The 21,739-nt window shown below is 38.8% G+C and overlaps 1 protein-coding gene across 6 annotated transcripts in view; it reads left to right on the top strand.

Moving 5' to 3' along the window:
• The window catches only part of LOC124169527 (zinc transporter 5-like), a 33,213-nt gene that overhangs the window by 4,347 nt on the left and 7,127 nt on the right, over positions 1 to 21,739 (top strand). For 5 of the 6 annotated variants that reach the window (XM_046548165.1, XM_046548164.1, XM_046548162.1 and 2 more), the window contains exons 3-8: positions 6,788 to 7,005; positions 10,479 to 10,633; positions 13,089 to 13,304; positions 14,395 to 14,498; positions 15,531 to 15,751; positions 19,756 to 19,986. In XM_046548165.1, the coding sequence (XP_046404121.1) occupies positions 6,788 to 7,005; positions 10,479 to 10,633; positions 13,089 to 13,304; positions 14,395 to 14,498; positions 15,531 to 15,751; positions 19,756 to 19,986 (1,145 nt within the window). Of the gene's footprint in view, positions 1 to 2,457; positions 5,729 to 6,787; positions 7,006 to 10,478; positions 10,634 to 13,088; positions 13,305 to 14,394; positions 14,499 to 15,530; positions 15,752 to 19,755; positions 19,987 to 21,739 lie in introns of those variants that run through there. The other variant, XM_046548160.1, reaches the window with a different exon arrangement.

Raw genomic sequence — 21,739 nt, 5'->3', positions numbered from 1 at the left:
TTTAGGTGAAAAGAATTGTTAAAATTGCAGTACATTATTCATCTAATGCCAGCATATCAGTTTAACAATGGAAGGAAATTCATGCCAGAGATTAGCCAGACAAAAAGAGCTCTTGGGTGAATAAATTTATATACATCACACTCCCGATTATCTGGGATTACGATGGGGAGAGATGGCAAAAATAATCGGAAAACAAGCATAACCCAAAATTTCACTTAAATGTCTTGTAATGTTTATAACAGGGTGGTTTCCAATTATTTTTTTATTGCCTAAATCGAAAGATTATTACTCCTAGAGTAGGTATTTCACACTTTTAGATTTTTAAATGACGATATCTATTTTTCGCGATTAAATGAAAAGTGAAAAATTTCAAGCGCGTGAAAATGCGACGCGTAAGTAGGAATGAAGGGAAAAAGTCTGTGCGTCGCATTTCTGGTTCCCCCTCCCACCTTGTGAGGTGACCTTGATCGAGCCTCTGAGCGCTGATAGGACGCAGGATGCTAGCGGGTAGCTGAGTACCTTGCTGGCTGGTAGCGCTTGGCTTAAAAAAGGTTTATTAATACCTTATCAAACGAAGAAAACTTTCCGACCTTAGCCAGTTTTAATAGGAGATTATTAAGAGATGTTTCCCTGAGCTCTGTGCCTCATGCATGCATTGGTAACCTCAGACGATGTATAACTCCTATCCTCTCGTGTAGAAACTAGGTCCCTGTGACGTCACGTGGAGTGGAATCGCATGGGCGCCAATCTGGCCTTTTTCAAATGAGGATAAAATTTGACCCTTGCCATTCGTCTAAACCGGTATTTCAAAAACCAAATAATTTGTGTATTATGAATACACTAATGGTGGGTAACGAATCGCAATCAATGCCTTTCGTTTTCTTTGATGAAGGAAACTACCCTATTTACGTAAAACAAATAATGTGTTATTATTTATGCACTTATTATGTTATTTTAGTGATTCCCAGACTTACTGAGAGCTTTCTTCGCCAGACCGTGATCTTTTAAGCGGCAATAACTGGTTTTCACTCGTATTATCACGGCTCCATATAAGAACTGGTTTCGAAAACCACACATCCGCGGCTGAGTGATCACGTTTACAGAAAAGTGGTTTACATGAATGCTTCAAAACCACTGCGTGACGTTGGAAACAACACTTTAAGGCACCACGCCACGTAGTCGTGTCTCACACAAGTTGCCCGGGTCGCAACTGCTGCGGGACGTGTATACGTGATCACGGAGCACGAGCTTCGAGGCTTGGAAAACAGGAACAATAGTGAATGCAGTTAGCACGTGATCACTTCTGTTTTACGATGGGGATTCTAAAGGAAATAATAAGCCTGGTGTATCCTATTATTCAAATGCGTGAATTTCGTCTACCGTGAAAAAAACCTGGAAATAGCTGTGAATATCATCATAAAACCTTGAAAATCTCTCAAACTTATAGAAAAAGAACTACAATTGACCAGTTCAAAAGAAAAAAAAGATATTTAAATCATGTTTCAAGGCCGAGCCACGTAGAGACAAATTTATCTCCACACGTATATTCGAAGTGCAATTATTGATGCCTTGTGCCATGATGACACATTGATCTTGAGCCTGTGATTGGAAGACCGGCAAACAAAGTGTTCATTGACCCTGGTGAAAAGTCAGACACTTCTTTACTTCCCTACCTCACTGCTCCCTCCATTTTGCCACTCACAACCTTAAGCTTCACCTAAATTTTGATATCGATAGGTCACGTCTTTAGAAATAGCACTTTCATTGCTACGTTTGAATTCACGGCGCCTGTCGCGGTTGATAAATTTTTAGTTAACGTGCGGGCGGTGATTGTTGCATCATCAATATTTCTGCCTAAAATGGCTTATCAACAGACCGTGAATTTGACGACATTTGTTCCGTGAAAACCTGGAAAAAACTGTGAATTTTATAATTTAGTTAGAGTGGGAACCCTGAATATTTAAGTGAAGGTACATATCTTATCTGAAAGCATCCATTGTGACAGTATTCCACAAGGCTATGTCAGAGACCAATCATAGAAGTAGGTGCAGATATTCATATCTATTCATTGGTATTTGCAAAAAGCCCCATAAATCACCCAGTACTTTATAAAGACTGATAAGGTTATTTATTTATGATTATTTTCTCCACAGCCTCCAGTCAATGTCAATCAGTTAATGTACGATCATGTTGTGTAGATATGTTTAGATGGCAACGATTCGTGAACTACCGTTATTTTACCCTATGGGAATTAATGGAAACAATTTAAAATTAATGAAAGCCAAGCATTTACTACCCTTAAATATATTATTCAGGCTGTTTCATTATTGTAGTTCAGTTATTAAATCTACTTTAAAATATAGATCAAATTCATCTACTTGTGAAAAAGTTACATTTAGAAAAATACTTAAGCGTAGATTTCTGAGTATTGAATCAACTCTCTTTCTTTACTTGTAGGTTCTGAAACAATTTGAAATTTGAGGACCCAGCCATGAGTTCCAGACAGAAACGATCTAGTGGTGGCTATGGGCTGCGTAAAAAAGCTGCTAAGAAAAAACTTGATGATGATTTTGAGTACTATTTTTCAAAAATGAATGTGCCAATACCCAGCCCAACACCTCCAAAACCAGTGAAACAACGAGATTCTAAGTATAATGAAGACATAGGAGTGATGTCAAAAGACATTCACCCAACCTCACCCCCATTCCATAGAGAAAAGCCAAGAAACGATGACCCGTTATCTCCCAGGAAGCAAAGAGGAAGGCCTAGGAAAAGACCATTGGAAGAAGGCATGATTGCTGTACAGTCCCCTCCTCACATTTACACTTCTCCTGTTAAGTCTGATTCGATCAAGTTGAAAAAGATCCCAAAAGTAAAACATATAATCCAAACTGAAGAGACAGAGGTCGAAGAACATTATGCCCCAGAAAATATTGTTGAAACAGTTGTTGTTGAGTGTATGCAGCCTGACGAAAGGGAAGAATGTGAAAAGGATTCTTTGGTTGATGAGATGCATCGTATTAAGTTTGAGTCGGTGAATGTAAAAATTGAAAGGGAAATGAGGGAGGAGCACATGTTGGTAGAGGAAGTGGTTCCTATGTCAGTAACGGTGACTGAAGAGCATGAGCAAGATGGGGAGAAGGAGAACCAGCCTCAGGAGGTAGTGGAAGAGAGTGTCATCATCCAGGCTGCCACTGAGAGTGACGAGATGATCGTGAAGTTGACACCCACCACGCATCTCGAAGAGGAGGGAGAGTTGGAGGAGGGCGAGGATCCAGAGCTTGAGGAAATGATCGTGAAGTCGTCTCCGCTGCCTCGGGCACGGAGGAAGTACAAAAGGCCAAAGCTCAGCCATGCCACGATCGCGCGACTCAGCGAGCTGCACCCGGAGGACAAGATTGAGTGCAATGAATGCCACAAGCTCCTCAAGCCGTCCTCGTTTCGGCAACACTTACGCACGCACACTGGGATAAAGCCTTTTGGCTGCGAAGTGTGCGAGGCAAGATTCACGCGCAAGGGAGATGTGGAGAGACACGTGCGCATTGTGCATCACAAGCAGAAACCATTCAAATGCTGTCGTTGCCAGAGGGCCTTTGGCGACAAGAAGAACCTCAGATGGCATTTGATGAACCATGACAAGAAGCTGTTTTATGTCTGCGAAGTTTGTGGTTTTAAGTTTGGCAAGCGTGAATACTGGGAAAACCATGTGAGGTTCATACATCCAGTGCAGATGGATGTGTCTGGTCTGGTGGATGAGGAAGGAGTGGAAGACGATGAAGAGCATGGAATGGAAGGTGGTAGGGGTGATATTGAGCAGAGTCGTATTGGAGTCATCATTGGTGAGGAAGATGGGGAGGTTGATGATCCTTTGGGCAACGAGGAAGAGGAACAGGCTGCTGCTGTGAGTAACATCAGAGTTTCCAGTTATGCAGTGCATGACGGAGAGGAGTTGGAAGATGTGGAGTATGTGCCGGGTAATATTGAGAAGGGTAATAAACTGAGGGGAGTGACCATGATCACCAAAAAGCGTAACCAGAAGCACAACCAACAACAACAGCACATAGTGAAACTAAATGTTGGCGAGTTGGCTTCATCTAATTCTCAAAAGGGATCCATCACACGTCGAGTCCTTAGCATGGCTGACTTGGTCCAGATGACCACGCGTACTACGGGAAGTTTGAATAGTGGGGATGAAAAGGGGGCGAGTGAGTATGTGATACAGGATCAGGAGCATGGTGGCATAGAAGCGGTTGTAATTAGATTCGATGAAGATGATGGTATGGATGATGATCACTCTACCCCGCATCATCACATTGTTACCAACGCTGATGACGTGGGGGAGGATGTAAGCAGGAGTGATAACCTAATTCATGTGTACACATCAGAAGTGTCTGATTTGGTTGGTGACTCAGATGGTCAACAACCGGTTGTTATAGATACTCGAGAGTATGAACATGTAGGAGACTCTTCTACCTCGGAGCGGAAGGGAGGAACAATTGAAGTTCAGGAAGTGTCTAGTGAAAGTAATATTGTTGAAGTCCGGGTTAGTGGGGAAGATATGGATGCAGGCGAAGTTCAAGATGGGAGTAAGGCCAATACTGTCGTTGAAACTGTCTCTCACACGTCCGATGAGCAGGCTGCAGAAGGGAAGGGTTCACCCCCTAAAGTGATAAGTATTGTTTTGAAGGGAGATGAGGAGAGTGGCTTAATTGGTAGGCGTCCTTCAGGTGATGCGAATCAAGCTGTACAAACTCTAATTGAGGCCTTACTTGATGCTGCAAAAGATGACAGTCAGCGACCTGGACTTGTTGAAGCTCCGGCTTCCAATGATGACACTCCTAAGGACACTTGAATGTAATGTGTCCCTGTCGCCATTGAGTTTTCCAAGTCATCAATCATCCTTGTTATATTTGCTGTTGGTTTAATTGGATTGCTGTCTAATATTTTGGAGTTGCTCGTTTGGAGCAATTTTCAATTACTTACGGTGTTTATTTCAGGTGTAAATAAGCACTCTTTTTCAATGAAGCATTTTCTTCATTTGTTTTTGCTGTATGAATTTATCTATTAGCAATTGTATTTCCAGGAATTTGTCAGTTTGGAAAAAAATATTCTTTCCTGAGAATGTATTTCCTGGTTAATTTTGGTGGTTATTGATGTTTCATATGTTTGAATCAATAACAAACGTATGATCTAATTTTGCTTTCTACTTTGAAAACTGTTCATAGGATATACATATTTATGAAATAGTGGCTTAATATTTGTATTTCTTGGTAGGTTGTACATATACAGCTTATTTCATTGAGTAGTTGGATACCCAGTATAGACTTGTAACTGTATGTTTCGCTGTCTTACTATCAAGAATGGTGTAAATATTAGGCCCCTTCCCTGAGACTTTTAAGTCATTGTGAGAAATAAGCTTTCATGATAAAAAGACAGTTGAAATTGATAGCTTCAACTTATGAGTTCATTGAAGGTCTGTTCTTATGTGGAGGAAAGTGATTTCCGCGCATGTTTCAGTTGCAATACTTTTAATTTTACCTGTTTGTGTTGAATGTGTTTGTGGCTTGTGCATTTCAAATGAAATATTCGAGATGAATGAATGTTGCCAGGTTTGCCATGATTAATCCTTTTTATTTAGGATATATAAATTGTATTTGAAGTGTCATAATTTGTGGACTTTCAAGATTATCATATTTGAAATGATTAAATTTTCCATTATGGAGCACATAAAATCTTTGTTGCATTATTTTACCTGAATAACTGTCTCCTTTTATTCTTTTTTCTTAGTTTTTGGAACCTTATTACTTAGATAAGAAACTTCAACAGAAATCAAAGCAAATAAATTCTTGTTTTTTATCAACTCATAATTTTTTTGAATCAAAGACAAGTATCTGAGCACTTAATGTTATCAAGAAACCCTTTTTTCCAACGAACAACTGATGACAAAAATTAGAATTGGTATGCGTAAAATGTTTGTTTTTTGTGTACATCAATATTAAGTCAGTCAATTCGCTGTATAGCATTATGTTGTGTGTTTTTGACAGTTTTAATGCAGCTTCCCAATGAACATCGACTCTCTGGCAGGCTACATAAAGGTTACTGTACTCTAAAATTGTACATGTGTCTAGTGGGTTATTTTTTAATACTTTTCCATGATATAATTGCTAAATGATATTCATATTGCATTTCAGATGAGAATGCTTGAGCAGCTCGTTTCGTATCATTATTTCTCAAATTTGATTTAGAATTGAGTGTGCAAATTAGACGATATTCTCTGCGTTATGAGTGATTCATCTGTTCATTATTATAGAAAAGAATTTGGTTTTTATGGGCATCCTTATTTCCACTAAGTTATCGCTTGCTGCTTTTTAAAAGTATGTTATCCGTTGATATAGTGATTCAAGTGTAATTTCAACGCTTGCTAAAAAAAGCTGCATTTCAAACCTTACCCTCTCCAGATCCTTTCTAATTAGATTGATCTAGTGATCTCGTTTGTCGTAGAATAAATAGCAATCTATTGAATATTACTGCAATTTACGCCAGTAAGTAGTGTTGTCTACTGAAAGTACTACTAAGTAGTATTAATCTACTGAAATCAGAAAGATTTTAGGAGAGGTTTGGGTTTAGTGAGTGGCTAGATGAATTCACCTTGAATGACCCTAAATCTGTTATTTAGAGTCGTTAATCAAAGCAGGTACTCAAATGATATCAATTGATGAAATGACTGCGATAAAATGCTGAAATATATTTTACTTATTTCATTAGTATTTGGCATTATTTATTTCAGGTCAGGAGCCATATTTGTTCTGTTTCAGAAGCCTTTTACCTCTGGTAAAAAGCTCTCAGAGTCACACTGGTTTCAGGTGGCTCAGTATGCTTCATTTAGAGCCTTCATTTCTATATTATGGGCTTATGGCTTGACCCTATGTGGTCCTTTTAGGACCATTCTAGTGTATGAACAGTATGATTTTGTAGCCATAACTTTGATTGGTTCTATATTTTCAGGTAAGTTACTTCAAAATCTCTTTTATGGTTAGCTATGCAGTGGGAGGTTATGTTTGTGAAATATTATTTAAATGTATGCCTTTGCAGTGGAGGAATTTTAATTTCATCTTTGTTTGGATTTTTTCCATGTAAAATTTACATTCACTGTGATGTTTTTGAAGTAGTTATCGTGGATTAAATTTAATCCGAAGGGAGAGGTTTTCTTGCATGCAAGGAAGTACCTACGAGGGTTGTACCAAAAGTAAGGTTCCCAATGAGCTACAATGTTGAGCAAAGGTGATAGGCTAAATCCCACAACATTGCCGTGCACAGTGGTTCCCCTACTCTCGAGTCCGCCAGTCCGCGATTCACTTTGTCGCTCATTATTGGCTTAGCAACCTTCAACAATGAAAGTGATGATCCCCGTTACTGCCAAGTGTGGGGATCGAGCAGTTATCCGATTTTTCCTTGCAAGGAAGTTACCGCCATTGGAGATTCATGAGCAACTGACTGAACTTTATGGTGAAGAGTGCATGTCCTTTCAGCTCGTTCGCAAATGTTGCGGGGCTTTTGCCGAGGGTCGCACGGAAATTCACAATGAAGAACGGAGTGGAAGACCGCCGGTTTTGGATTGTCCAGAAGATCAACAGTGAGCTGCTCAAAGATCGGAGGGTCACTGTCCGTGAACTTTGAATGCATTCCTGAAGCTTCCCACGGCACAATTGAAAGAACTTTAACAGAAATGTTAGGTTATTGCAAGATGTGTGCTTGCTGGGTCCCCCGTATGCTGACTGACGGACACATGCAGCAATGCCTTGACTGTGCTCGCAAACTTCTTCAACAATTTTAGGGGGGGGGAGGAGTTGTTGGTCTCTATCGTCACCGGAGATGAAGCGTGGGTATTTCATTATATCCCCGAAAAAAAACTCTTGGGTGGCAAACGCTTCAAGAGCGACGATGAAGTCCGAGCAGAGGTCGCACCCTTCCTCAACGGGTTGGTGGGAGACTTCTTCAACTTAGGGATAGAAAAGCTGGAGCACTGTCTTTAAAAGTGCGTCGAAAAAAATGTAGACTACGTTGAAAAATAATCAAAAGTGTAAGCTATTCAATGATGTGAAAATTAATATAAATAAACAAAGTTCTGTATTTGTGAAAAATATGGGAACATTGCTTTTGGTACAACCCTCGTATGTACTGGGGTTTTTTAAAGAGATCTTCTTTCTAGATATACCTAGTATTGTATAAATTTTGGTAGTTAACTGGTTAAACACAATAGTGAAGTGTTAAAAGTGGTAAGATGAAGGATGGGCGTATCTTGTCCCAGAAAGCAAAGTAAAAATTGCTGGGAAAATCATCATGAATGCATTATCCATCACTTCTATACCTGTTTGGGCCCTTTATTAAAATGGATAGTTGAAGTTCTACTGAATGAGCAGAATTGCTCTGTCATGTCAGGATTTTGATATGCATACATATGTATTCTTCTTCAAGTGAGTCATAAAGTACAATCAATAGCTTTCTTTAGGGCATTTTTTGATGTCAGTGCTGCAGGTAAAGATATGCTGCCTAAAACCATGTGATTGTACGTACGCAGGTTTCCGCGGTGATTACTTGAGTTCAGCATTCTTTCGGGCTGCATCCGCGTTCGTTGTCGAAGAACCACAACAGTTCCGCCAGCTCTCCTGCCAGCATCCTCAGGTGAAGGATGAGGACGCTGCCTGACCCTTCACCTGAGGACGCTGGCAGGAGAGCTGGCGAAACTGTTGTGGTTCTTCGACAACGAACGCGGATGCAGCCCGAAAGAATGCTGAACCCATGTGATTGTACATTCAACACTTTTTTACATCATTCAAGTGAATGTTATCATGGTTATTTTTTGTTGTCAATTAATTAGAACAGAAATCCTGAGGGCCATAATTCAGTTGTTGCATCAGAAATGGAGGAAAGGCTTCCACTTCCGTTTCCTTACAGTAAAGTATTGTGTTTTACTACCTGGAAATGTGAATACTGAGGTAAGAGGATGAGAAAGGAGTGTTCATTTAAGGTGTTGGTATGTAGGAAAATGGAGAAAGTGAGGTGGACAGAGAGGGAGAGGGAGGATGTGGTAGACGTGGTGGGTGAAGAAAAGAATGTTCAATGGGGAATAAGTATACAGAGGGAATCGACATTGTGAGGCAAGGTGTCGTGGAACATACTAATGTAAATAAAATACATGAAGTATGTACCATAATGTCCACTTCAATGTTTTCACGTACAACTAGTTTCGACGCAGTTATGCGTGATCTTAGGGTACTCCTGAGAAAGTGGACATATATGTACTACATTAGCATTGAAGGCTTTCAGTAGCAGCTGCCTATTGTGGTTAGTCTAGTGAGCTTTCTCGGTGATTGCAGGGCACAACATCAGGTAATGAAAGTATCATCAAGCCTTAGTCACTTGGTGATGCTCCCTGCAATAGCTGTGAAAGCTTGCTTGACAAAGCACAATACGCAGCTGCTCCTGGAAGCCTCTGATGCTTACGTAGTATATGTCCACTTTCTGAGGAGTACCGGAAGATGATGCCAGACTGCATTGAAACTAGTTTTACATGAAAACATTAAATTGGATGTTATAGTGCATACTTTATTTACTTCATCTACATTAGTATGTTCCACAACACCTTGCCTTGCCTCGCGTTGTCAAGTGAGCTTTCACGGTCATTGCAGGGCACAACATCAGGTAATGAAAGTATCGTCAGGCCTTCATCTCTTGGTGATGTGCCCTACAGTGGCTGAGTAAGCTCGCATGGTAAAGCTCAATACACAGCTGCTTCCGAAAGCCTCTTGATATGAATGAATCTTGCTGCAAAAGCCTACATTTCAAGATATGATACATACTTATGTATTTCTTTTTTAGGAGACAGAGGGGTTGGATTGAGTGAGTACTAAACTAGGTGGGATACTGAGAACTGTGATAGAAGGAAAAATGTTGAGGAAGGGGTAGGAAGAGAATTGTGTTCATGAATGCAATGATAGGAAAAAGTTTTTGTGGCAAATTGAATGAATAAATAGAAATGTGGGAAGAGGAATGGACCCAGATGATTATGTGTGAAATTGTTCCATGCACACCTTCCAAAAACTGCAGTAATCCTTGTAAGAGACATACTCTTTATTCTATGGACACTTTAAAAATTTGGCATTGTTCCAATTCATCCAGTTTATGACTCTTGTCTTCTACATGTAGAAACACAGTTTCAAAATCTGGCATCTACATACATACATAGTTCTAACATAGGTTTTACAAGTGGTTGAAGGTGAATTGTAATTATATATTTCATTTATATATCAATGCAAAATGGTAATTGCATTTTAACTCCATGCTCAACATTTTTCACTTGGCCACATATCTGCCCAAAAGTAAAAAAATATGGTGTCATGTGGTCCGATCTAATTAGCTTTAATATTTATCAACGAGAATTCATTTTATTTCAGTTGTTGGATATTTTAAATTTTCAGGGATAGGCAGTCATAGCACTGTGCGTGGGACTGCACTTTTTGCCCTTGGCACAGTTTCTCTTCTGTTATTTGATCATGATGACACACCTACCCAGGACGAAGATGTGCACACCATCTATAATCCATTGTCTTGGCTCGGGTTATCAGATCACAAGGTAAGGGGATTTTTAAGTGCTTTTACTATGAATGTGATTGTCCACCAGTGATCATAACTCCAGTTATGTAATGTGCATTTTTGTGTGATTATACTACAGTACATTCCCGATTATCTGGGCTAATGATGGGGAGAGACGGCACGAATAATCGAAAAACACGGAAAATCCAAACTTTCACTTAAATGTCTTGTACATAATATGTATTCATAATTTACGTAAAACAAACAATACAATAAAATCAAAACTTGAAGCTTTTACGTGGAGGAAGGGCTCCATATTAATAATGAAATACACTTGAATACACAAATTATTTGTAAACTGAAATTAAAAACTAAAAGTTCAAACAATTGAAAAAGAAGCATTCATTTGCATACAAAGAGTTGTTTTGTGCTTTTATTTTATTCTTTTAATGTTATTACACTTTGTTTAAGATACCTGTCTCAAACCGGCCGAATTTGAAATACGTATTAATAATGAACTACACTTTGTTACTTCCACAAAATTCACAGAGTTTCTATTTTATTACCAGTTTTGGCTATTACACCATTTTCAAATACATATTTTGTATGATATTTTATATGATGTATTTGAAAATGGTGTAGTAGCCAAAACCGGTAATAGAATAGAAACTGTAAATTTTGTGGAAGTAACAAAGTGTATTTCATTATTAAAACAATATAATATTATTTATGCAGCTATTTTGTTATTTAAGAGTGCTCACCACCACAAAAAAAATACTTAATTCCGTGGCTGTGTGATCACTGATACAGAAAAGTAGTTTGCACGAATGCTTCCAAACCACTGCTTGACGCCGGAAACTACGCTGTCTGTCACCACGTCACATTGTCACGTCTCGCACGAGTTGCCGCGGTTGTAACCGCTGCACGACGTGTGTCCGTGATCAAGGAGCACGGTCACGCAGTGCGAGGCTTGGAAAACAGGAACACGGTGCTCCTGTGAATGCAGCTGGCGCATCATCGCTTCCGTTTTACGAAGGGGATTCTTACGGAAATAATAAGCCCAGTGTATCCTCGCATTAATGCAGTAATTCCGATGATTTTTTGTCCGATTTTTAAAAATAAAGATTGCAGAAAAAATTGAGTGAGAGTGAAAATCATGCACGGATAATCTGCAACCCAGATTAACCCGAGCCTGATAATCGGAAGTCTGCTGTGTATATGTATTCCTTAGAGAAATGAACATGGAAAACATTAAACTTGATGTGGGGAAGGTAGGTGTCTAAGTACCACCCAGCCTTGTGGGTTCTTCTGATGTATTGCAGGGGGAACACAGGGTTTCATCCTCTCACCCCAAAAGATGAGGAAAATAAAGAAAGAATCATTATGAAATGAATCACTGTAGTAAGTCAAGTCCATGGCCACCACTTGCAGTGATAATTTGTTATATACCTTATTATTATTCATGGGTAAAAAATGGCGTGTCATTATTTAAAATGAGAATCTTTCTTTCTTTCATCTTGGCTCTCAATCCTTCATCTAAGTTATTGCTGAGCACTATTACAAGGTTCATAACAGTCAGGGAAATAAAATTTGGAATTTGAAGTCTGGCAAAAATGAGATTATGGTCAGGGAAAACCTTAAAGAAACACAATATATAGGTGAGAATAGTATGTATGTAGTTGAATGAGAGAGAATCGCTGAGTTCATCAATTATTCGTGCAAAGTTTTTCATGTCATCAAAATTATGATAAAAAATTAGACCTGGGCTCTTCACCAAACTTCTCTGCAGTTATTAGCAAAATAAATGACTTGAACTCAAATCATGCCGTTTGGATAAAAATAGGCATACTGCTGCCATGTAGAACTTGATATGTAAAGCATTGATTTAAGAATTCAATCATCCGTGCAAAGGTGTACCTAGGATCAAAACTAGAGGGGGGCAAGCCGTGGTCGTTCAAGTTGTAACACAGAAAAGGGTATGAAAACAAAAAAGCGCTTCATTATTTTTTTAAATTATTTGCTCAGAAAAAAATTATTTTAATTACATGTGTTATACTAATATCATTTTTCTTTGATCCGAAGAAAATTTGTTCAAAAATTTATTTTCAATCTAAATTTACTTTTGCTTTTAGGGGGGGGGGGCTGCTGCCCCCTTCTGCCCCCGCTGGGTACGCCCATGCATCCATGCATGCAATGTTATTACTTTTTTTTTATTACATCAATAAGAGCAAAACATTTTTTAAACAAAACATGCAAATTGTGCTTGTTTGGAAGTGCTTAGTCATGGTGGAACCTGCTTCAGTAATGCGTTTGGTGCGAACTGGTTTGAACCTTGGTCAGTGTAAATGATTTTCTCCATTGGAAGTTATACTCTTGCAGGTATATTTAAGTGTTTAATGCAGGCTTGTCCATTTTTATTTCTGCACAAATACTGCCTTTTTACCTGCATTATAAATATTATAAAAATATTTCTTTCTGCTATTTATTTCATTTAGCTAGGGGTTTGCCTCCTGGCCTTGCTGGTAGCATGTCGTCTTGGTGTCAATGCATTTGGAAGACGTGTGGCTGCAAAGTTAGTTTCCATTACTGGAACATCAGCTGGGAGTTCTGGTGGAGGAATTGGAGCGTCCAAGCGCTTGCATGCCCTGGCTACACTTTTTGAGGGAGTGTTCTTGCTCCCAATATCAATCATCATCTACCAGTTTTCAGAGGTTAATGTTTCCTCTTATTTCTACCCTATTTTTAAATCATTATATTCCATGGTGATTTAAATTTCTACTCAATCTATGCTGATGTGAATTGTGCGCTGTTTTTTTACATTTTCCATGGGGTGGTATTTGCACTTGCCTCATAAAATAATGCAAATAAGACACAATATATCCCTCCGTGTTTGCTCTTTTTTTTGGAAAATGCAAATTTTCTCATTCTCAATGATGAGGTAGCTACTCACAGTGTATTTCACCTTGTAAAACAAATATTTTATGCAAAAAAGAATGTTTTTCCAAAGAAGTGCTAAAAGATTGAAAATTATGTACAAATGTGTGCCATCACATGACTCTGGTTTAGTCTGAGGTTAACTCTACCCTCACCTATCCAAACCCTGTTTGGGTCAAGTCATTGAGTGAGTGATTTATCCTGAAGGTTATAGCTATAAATTAGACTCTATTTTTTATAGTTAGCGTAAAAGTGTTCATTCCTTACAATTGCCTATGGAGTAATTTTCAGGGATATTATATTAAAAGTTTGTGACAGCGTGTCAATAAAAATCATTGAAATATTATCTGTCTACATTACTCATAAATCTTCATACAATACGCATGGTAATGGGTTGCAGGCAATTACTCGGCCCACTCCAACATTCTTGCACTAGAGTAATCAGAGGCTGACGAGGGTAGCTGAATGCTTGAATACTAGTTAATTTAAAATTGCTTTATTGGTAAATATTTTATAATTACTGTTTGAATTGTGGGACGTGTAGTGGCCCAGTTGGATTAATGTTAGATTGCTGATCAGGGGAGGGGGTCTTGGGTTCCAATCTTGGGTGAAGCACCTCAAAGTAAAAATCCTTGAAGTGCAAGATGACCAAAGGAAAGGAATTTGCCTCCCTACCATAAATGTGTGCCATCACATGACTCTGGTTTAGTCGGAGGTTAACTCTATCTTCACCTATCCAAACCCTGTTTGGGTCAAGTCACTGAGTGAGTGATTTATCCCAAAGGTTATAGCTATAAATTAGACTCTATTTTTTATAGTTAGCGTAAAAGTGTTCATTCCTTACAAATACACTTTAATCTATTTCAGGTGAAAGCCAGTGGATCATGGTTCACTGTTCTTGTTCTAGTCGCAATTGTGGCTCTTTTTGTTTTTGTTCAAGACTACTACATTGATGGAGTTTGTTCTCAAAGGTAAAAAATTACATTAATAGTTAATTAATTAGTATTAGCTTCAACTAAGCAGATTGTGAGGGCACAATTATGTGTTTATATTGGTTTTATTTAGAGATGGGTCGAATAGCAGATTTCTCGAACTAGAATATCGAACTTGAATTATAGTCATGGCTGTGACCTGGGTGACGTTAAACGTACTTAGAATCACATAATACTATGTGCTATTAAAAATATGGGAGGAATGATAGATGAGTAGACAATGAGATTACATATGTATTATTGTATGTGAAAGTTTGTGATTGAGTTGTAGTCTAATTTAAATTATAGTCTCTTATTTTCTGAGAGAAAAACAAATTCCTGTACTTATCCTTAGTGCTAAGTATTCCTTTCATTTTATTGTTTCTTTTGGATCTGGAAATATCATGTGATGGACTTTTAAAAGTTTATTGATTATTTAGTTTACCCTCTGTTTGGAAACTTCTGATTTGATACCATTCCTTGAAAAAATGGCACAAAGTAATTTTCAGGAATGTGAAATCTACCTTGAAATAAATTTGTCTTTAAAGTTATGCTCTTGGTTAGCTTGCATTGTTTAATTAGAAGGTGATGATTTATCATCTGCAGTATGTAATGTAGAATTAAAATTTACTTAAGTGTAACCTTAGTAACATTTACCTTGACCAGAATTAGAACTCAGATCTACCAAATCTGGGCCCTACCACTTGAACTACAAAGGCATCTACACAAGGTGTCCTCAAAAGCCTGCAGAACTCTCTAGGGTAAGTTGTCTGGGTAGTGCTAGTGGTAGAACACCCACTACAAATTTGGGACATCTAGGTTTGAATCAAGGCAAATGAGTTTTCTTTCTGTAATTGTCGCACTTCATCAGTTCACTTTCAGGTGACTCCATAAAGATATGTCACTGGCTATTTCAGGGTCGATTCCTTAATTGCACAGGTGTAACGTTTAAATTATTTAGGTATGTATGGTGGTGCATATTTTTATTTTGTAATAATAATATGATTTGTCACTTTCTCATCTTCATTACAGGTTGGGCATACCATACACTGCACGCTATGGGTCATTGGCAGTTATGTTAGGTGCTTTGATCATAGCCTACTCATGGAATTCTGGTCCAAACTTGAAAGTGAAAGAAAATGATATCCATGATAACCACAAAACTTTGATCAGCACCACTCCTCCCTTTCTGCAAACAGAGGAACACATGCTCTCAGGAGGTGGTGTCATGGCATGTCTGCTTTTTGTATTAGGTTAGTTCTTGGATGAGCAGCTTTAATTTTATCCCTCCACTTGATACTTCTGTAAATGGAAAATTATAAAAGAGGTTCCTGGAAGTTCATAGCGGTTATTACTTTATAATGAAACCAGCAAATGCCATATTGTTCAATTACATTTTTTTGTTCCCTTAAGAGTACATGTAAAATAAATTGTAATCCAAAGCTGCTGAAGTATTGTGAAGGCACTGTAGAGTTTTTGTCGGAATATTCAAGGGCAGATCCAGGATTTTTTGCTTGGGGGACCCATCGGTCAAACAATCGATAGGCAAACGGTTTCCTCATATTTGAGATTAAAAACAACATACAACAATAGGGTGGTTTCCTATTTCTTTTGTATTGCCAAAATCGATTGATTATTACTCCTGGAGTACGTATTTCATGCTTTTAAATTTTTAAATGACCATATCAATTTTTCGCTATTAAATGAAAAATGAAAATTTTCAAGCACACAAAAACGCAAATTGAAGTATGAATGCTGGGAAAAACCCGTGTGAAGTCATTCTGGTCCAGCTCCTGCTGTCTGAGGCCACCTTGGTGCGAGACTATAAGTGCTGCTAACATGCAGGCAGCTAGCAGGTAGCAGAGTACCCTGCTAGTAGGTAGCCCTTAGCTTAAATAAGGATTATTAATTCCCTATCAAACGAAGGAAACTTTCCAACCATAGGTAATTTTAATAAGTGACTAGCTGACCCGGCGAACTTCGTACCGCCTAACAATCAATGAACTTACAGTTTACTTACACCATTTATAAATCAAGAGCGGCTGTATCGTTTTTAATCATGTTTAATTTATTATAATAAAATAAGGATACAAATTCAATAAAACTAAGTAAATGAGTACCAAAATTGCTTGTCAGAAAGACATTTTCTTTATTGAATCTACATAGGGTGAATCGGAGCACGTTTACGCGGATTTTTTTCAACAAATTTTCTTACGTTTTAGCTTAAGAAATTTTGGGCATTGTGGTTTAATTAAGCAGTTCATGAAATAAAAATTATACGCATTCAGTTGTTGGCTATTTGCGTTATTAGCTGTAAAAAAATGTTTCTAGGTCCAAGTCTGTTGCATACACTTGGCCCATTCAGGGGGCAGGTTGACACGACCCCAGACCGACGCTTGACTGATGCTCAAAATCGTGCAAGAAAAGCCCCTATGAAGCAGCATTCACATTAAATGACTTAAGGCGCGCCAGTTTTAGTATTTCTGTTTGGAAAAAATGCACTGCGTAAACGTACTGCATGCGTAAATGCACCACGGTGAGCCCTACACATTCGGGTTTAATGTCTTGCGTCAAGCACCTTCTGAGAAACAACAGTTTTTGTTTTGTTATCAGGCGCAAGATGAAGCGGATGAAGCTAAATAAATATAGCGAAGCAAAGCAGTGACGCAGCGAGGGGAGGTTTTGGGGGATAAACCCCCCCCCCCCCCCCCCAAGAGCTTAGAGAATTTTTTTATGAAAGATTTTGTTATTAATATTTGGGGGACGGATGACTAACAAACAAAACATATTTAACTATTCACACAGCCACAAAACCCACTATTTTGAACCATTTATCTTAAAAAATGTCTGGGGGAAGTGCCCCCACACCTCCCGATTACCTTAGCGAGTTTTCTATACCCTACAGACCCGTGGTATTAGCTGCGCCCAAAACCCCCTATCCTAGCTACGCACTTGAAGCGAAGGAAGAAATACAGAGGATGGTTTATCGACTCGTGAACATAGCACGCTAAATTGACCATGAGAAAATCAGGGGTTTTCATTAGCACATGAGCACAAACAACACAAAAACTGAAAGAATGACCATGCGATTTTTTAATCGTATTCACGAATTGTAAATTGAATACGTTTAATCTCAAAAGGGCATATGAGTTGAGATCATGGAATCTACGGAATGAGGACTTCCTAACCTTTGAATTTTCCTTTAAGTAAAGTTGCGTGAATCACATTCATCACCAATTTTTTTAATGATCAAACACGTTCCGTTGGATAGTTATGGTTGGTTTAGGCTTCGAAAGATCATGAGCACAGAAACTACATTTTTCTGTAAATCGTGCCTTGGTAAGCCAGGTACGTCCAAGGACTTAAAATATTCAGATAGATAGTTGGTGATTTCGTCTTCGTTTGTTACACATTTAAAAGATTCAAATCCATGCAGAGTACAAACTTTTTGAATTTACCTCGTTTTAGTCATCCACATCTTCGTTCTTGCTCGCTAAAGCAACCATCTTTGATTCTTTTGGTGATCAATCATATTCTGGAACTCTTTGTTGATGTGCTCACTGAAACTAATTTGCAATCATTCCAAGGAAATGAGTTAAAACTACTCGATTCCTCGACAGGAACTCGGACTTTACCGTTTGTCAACAATTGCTTGGAGATTTGTTTACAAACACGGTAGTGAAGTGTCAACTCGAGCTGGGCCACGGCTGGGCTTACAATCAGCTCGAATTAAATTTTAAAAATGTAATTTCGATTTAATTAATATTTTGAATATATTTAGTAATTAAAATGATATATTGTTACTAAATTCAGTTATTAAAGTGGTAAAAACAAAACAAATTATTTAATTTGTAGTTTTGACCGACTTATCAATTGTTGTGTTACTATAACTCCTAAAAGCATGTCCGTAGGAAAGAGATGAATTTTTTTTTGTGAAATTATCCTTTTTTGATAGCCTATATGTTAACCCCGCCTGAGACGAATCCAAAGAACCAAATCTCATTGAAATCGGTGCAGCCGTTCTCGAGTTATAAGTGTTCTAACTAACACGATTTTCGACTTTCTTTTATATATATAGATTATTAAGAGATGTTTCCATGAGCTCTGTGCCTCATGCATGCATTGGTAATCTCTGACGATGTAAAATTCCTATCTACTTGTATGGAAACTAGGTCCCTGTGACGTCACGTGGGGTAGCAACGCATGGGCGCCAATCTGGCCTTTTTCAAACGTTGTTAAAATTGACCATTAATGTTCGTCTAAACTGGGATTTCTGTAACAAAATAATTTGTGAATTATGAATGCACTAATGGTGGGTAAGGAATCGCAATCAATGCCTTTTGTTTTCTATGATGAAGGAAAATACTCTATTACTGTACAAAATTTTCTCTTTGTTTTAATATGAATGTTATTGACATGAAAATATTAATGAGGTACAAGTATAATAACAACAGTTTTTGAGCCCCTTTCCCACTTGGGTGATGCTTTTTTTCGAAGGGCTCCTCCTATGTGCATATTTATCATAAGAGCCTGTATATTTCTGTTTCACCTGATGTAGAACAACATTGTGGAAATCCTACACACCCTGTGCTCACCTGCCAATGAGAATAGCTTATGCCTTCTGCAAGAGCCTCTGTGAAAGTCATTATAACTTAGAAACAGTTAAGTTTAAGTTTAGTAACCAGTAATTATATATGCTGTCAAAACAATACTGCAATTTCTCATGGTATTGCTTTTCACATGTATCCCCTAACAAGTAACCTCATAATATGCGAATGAACTGGATAATAGGCCAAACAAGTGAAATAGTTGTTTGCCAAAAATGATTGCAGAAAGAAAGAATTCAAGATGGATTTCAAAATTCTTCTTTGAGGCTTTCGCACTCCATGGTTGATAAAAAAATAATAAACTTTTTCGGGTCTTACCTTGTGGTTCAGGTTTTATCCCTACGTTCCAGGACCCCTGCTTGTTGCAAAATGCTGGGATAAAACCTGAAACATGCAGCAAGATCCAATTTATTACCAAAAAAAGGTACATATGTATAAAAATTATCAATCAATATGGCAGTCTAAAAAATGCACTCTGGTAAACAGGCTTCTGCTTGATTACATTGAAGTGCTATCACCCTCTTCAGGAACCTCTATGTTCTTGACCCCATTGACATCTACTTACGGCCTTCGATGGAACTAAAAAAAATCTTACATATCGGTGGGTGTGCGTTAATGGATTGATTGATAGTATTTATTGATTTCAACAGGTGCATTTAGCCTCACATCCAATAACCAATCTGGCGCCAAGGGATCATTGGTGGGCTATTCTGAGGCTGGCATTCCCTTGTACAACCTCACTGCAAGCACCAGTGGTTATGGCAATGCAGGACTCCCTCGCTCCATCAAATCCTTTGTCACCTTCTGCCTCTCGTCCTTGAAGCAAGTTCTGCACGACAGCAACAGTCGTCGAATATTTTATTTTCTGTGCCTGAATCTGAGTGAGTATAGCTTGTTTTGCTTGAAACTTGACATTATGTATGGTGTTGCCTTTGGCTTTAGTAAGTGTGAGCAACCAAACTACATGTGTCTCCACATTAAAAATGTTATGGAAATGACCTGGGTTGTGAAGTACAACATCATCATCTGGTGAATCCTCTACAAGTTTATATATACCGGCCGGCCTCGATGGTGGCGATGTACAGTCTTCGCTTGCCACACTGAAGGTCGCGGGTTCGAGTCCCGCCTGGGTAGGTCCCCCCTAAGAAGGGCATGGTTTTTTGTGGTTGTCCTACATTAATTTTTGTAAACCCTCCCATGTAAAGGCCAAATAGTGCTGTTTTTGTGGTGATGGTAATAAATAAATATATACATATTGTAACGATACTTGCCTGCTTATCGTGCATCGTCGAACAAAGATTATGATCTAAGTTCTTAAAGTTACGTGGGTTCTGCGGCTCGCCGTCAAGATGGGAACTCAGAATAAGGACGCAGCTTTGAATGCAATGGTGCAGCAAGGAGATAAAGGACCTTGTACACAGCGTTTGAATATCATACACATTAATTAAACAAAAAAAATGAACAATTTAATTTTTAAACACTAATGAGAGATGGAGTGATGCGGACTTAGGCGAAACATAAATGACATACATATCACTGCAAAAACGAAACGAATATGCCAAAAATGATGAATACGCAAGAAACAAAAAGAAATAAATCTTACACCTATTATATGAGGGATGAGATGACTACTGGTATAAATGCACAGAAATGAGCAAAAATGACACTGAACATTTCAAGAATCGACATGACACGGGCACTCGTTATCTTTCTCGAATTGCGACCAAATCCACTGAACTTCATTTTAAGACAGGTTTAGATAAATTTAGTAGCTTTACTTTAATTATTACAGGCTCCACGTTCTGTTTCATTAAAATGAATCTGATGTCGATCCTAATGGAATGATGAGAATGGGAGAAACGTGATACAATGGAGACGGTCTTTGGACCGGGAAAGAATGGCGTGAGTTTATCTGTGAGACCACCTGGTTATTATGACGACACACATGCACACTGGGGACTTTCTTCGAGGGCATATGGGCTGGCTGGAGCAGGGGAGGATCGGGATTATTTCCCTGTCCCAGGAAAGGGTTTAGAGTACTTAAGTATCAAATGGCGGGTCCGAATCCTGGTTGCCGCATCACGATCCGTCAACCGCGGGGAACTGCATCCCGTGGATCCTCGGACGTTGTCGTGATGTCTTGATGAGGCAAGGACACTTTCCTGTTCCTCGCCTGCACTCTGCGCTCTCCTCTCCGGCACGCCTTCTCCGTTGTCGCGTTCCCCGACCTCCGAGATGCCGTATGCCCGTCTGCAGCGGCCTCGTTCTTTCTGCACCCCCTCGGCACATTCACCGTGTCACCTCTGGTCTCCGTCACCTGACCCACACTTGGTCAGTCTCTGCCCAACCTTTCGGCTGGAGATTATTCTCACGCTCTTTAGCGGAATGTCTCCTGCTTTCTGCGGAATCCCCCAAATTCACCCAATACCGGGCCTTATATACCCATTTGAACATAACAAAAGACATACTAAATGATACCAGACGAGAAAAAGAGGTCGCTCATTACTTGCTACGATTGCACGCCAACTTGAACGGGGAAAAGGGCAGGACACGAACGCGGAATAAGCCGTGACGAGGCTTTTCGTCACAATATATAAAGAAAACCATGTACATGTGTAAATAGACATATAATTT

The sequence above is a fragment of the Ischnura elegans genome, chromosome 12 (assembly GCF_921293095.1).
Source record: "Ischnura elegans chromosome 12, ioIscEleg1.1, whole genome shotgun sequence".
Taxonomy (NCBI): domain Eukaryota; kingdom Metazoa; phylum Arthropoda; class Insecta; order Odonata; family Coenagrionidae; genus Ischnura; species Ischnura elegans.
This window is presented reverse-complemented; position numbering and strand designations above follow the sequence as displayed.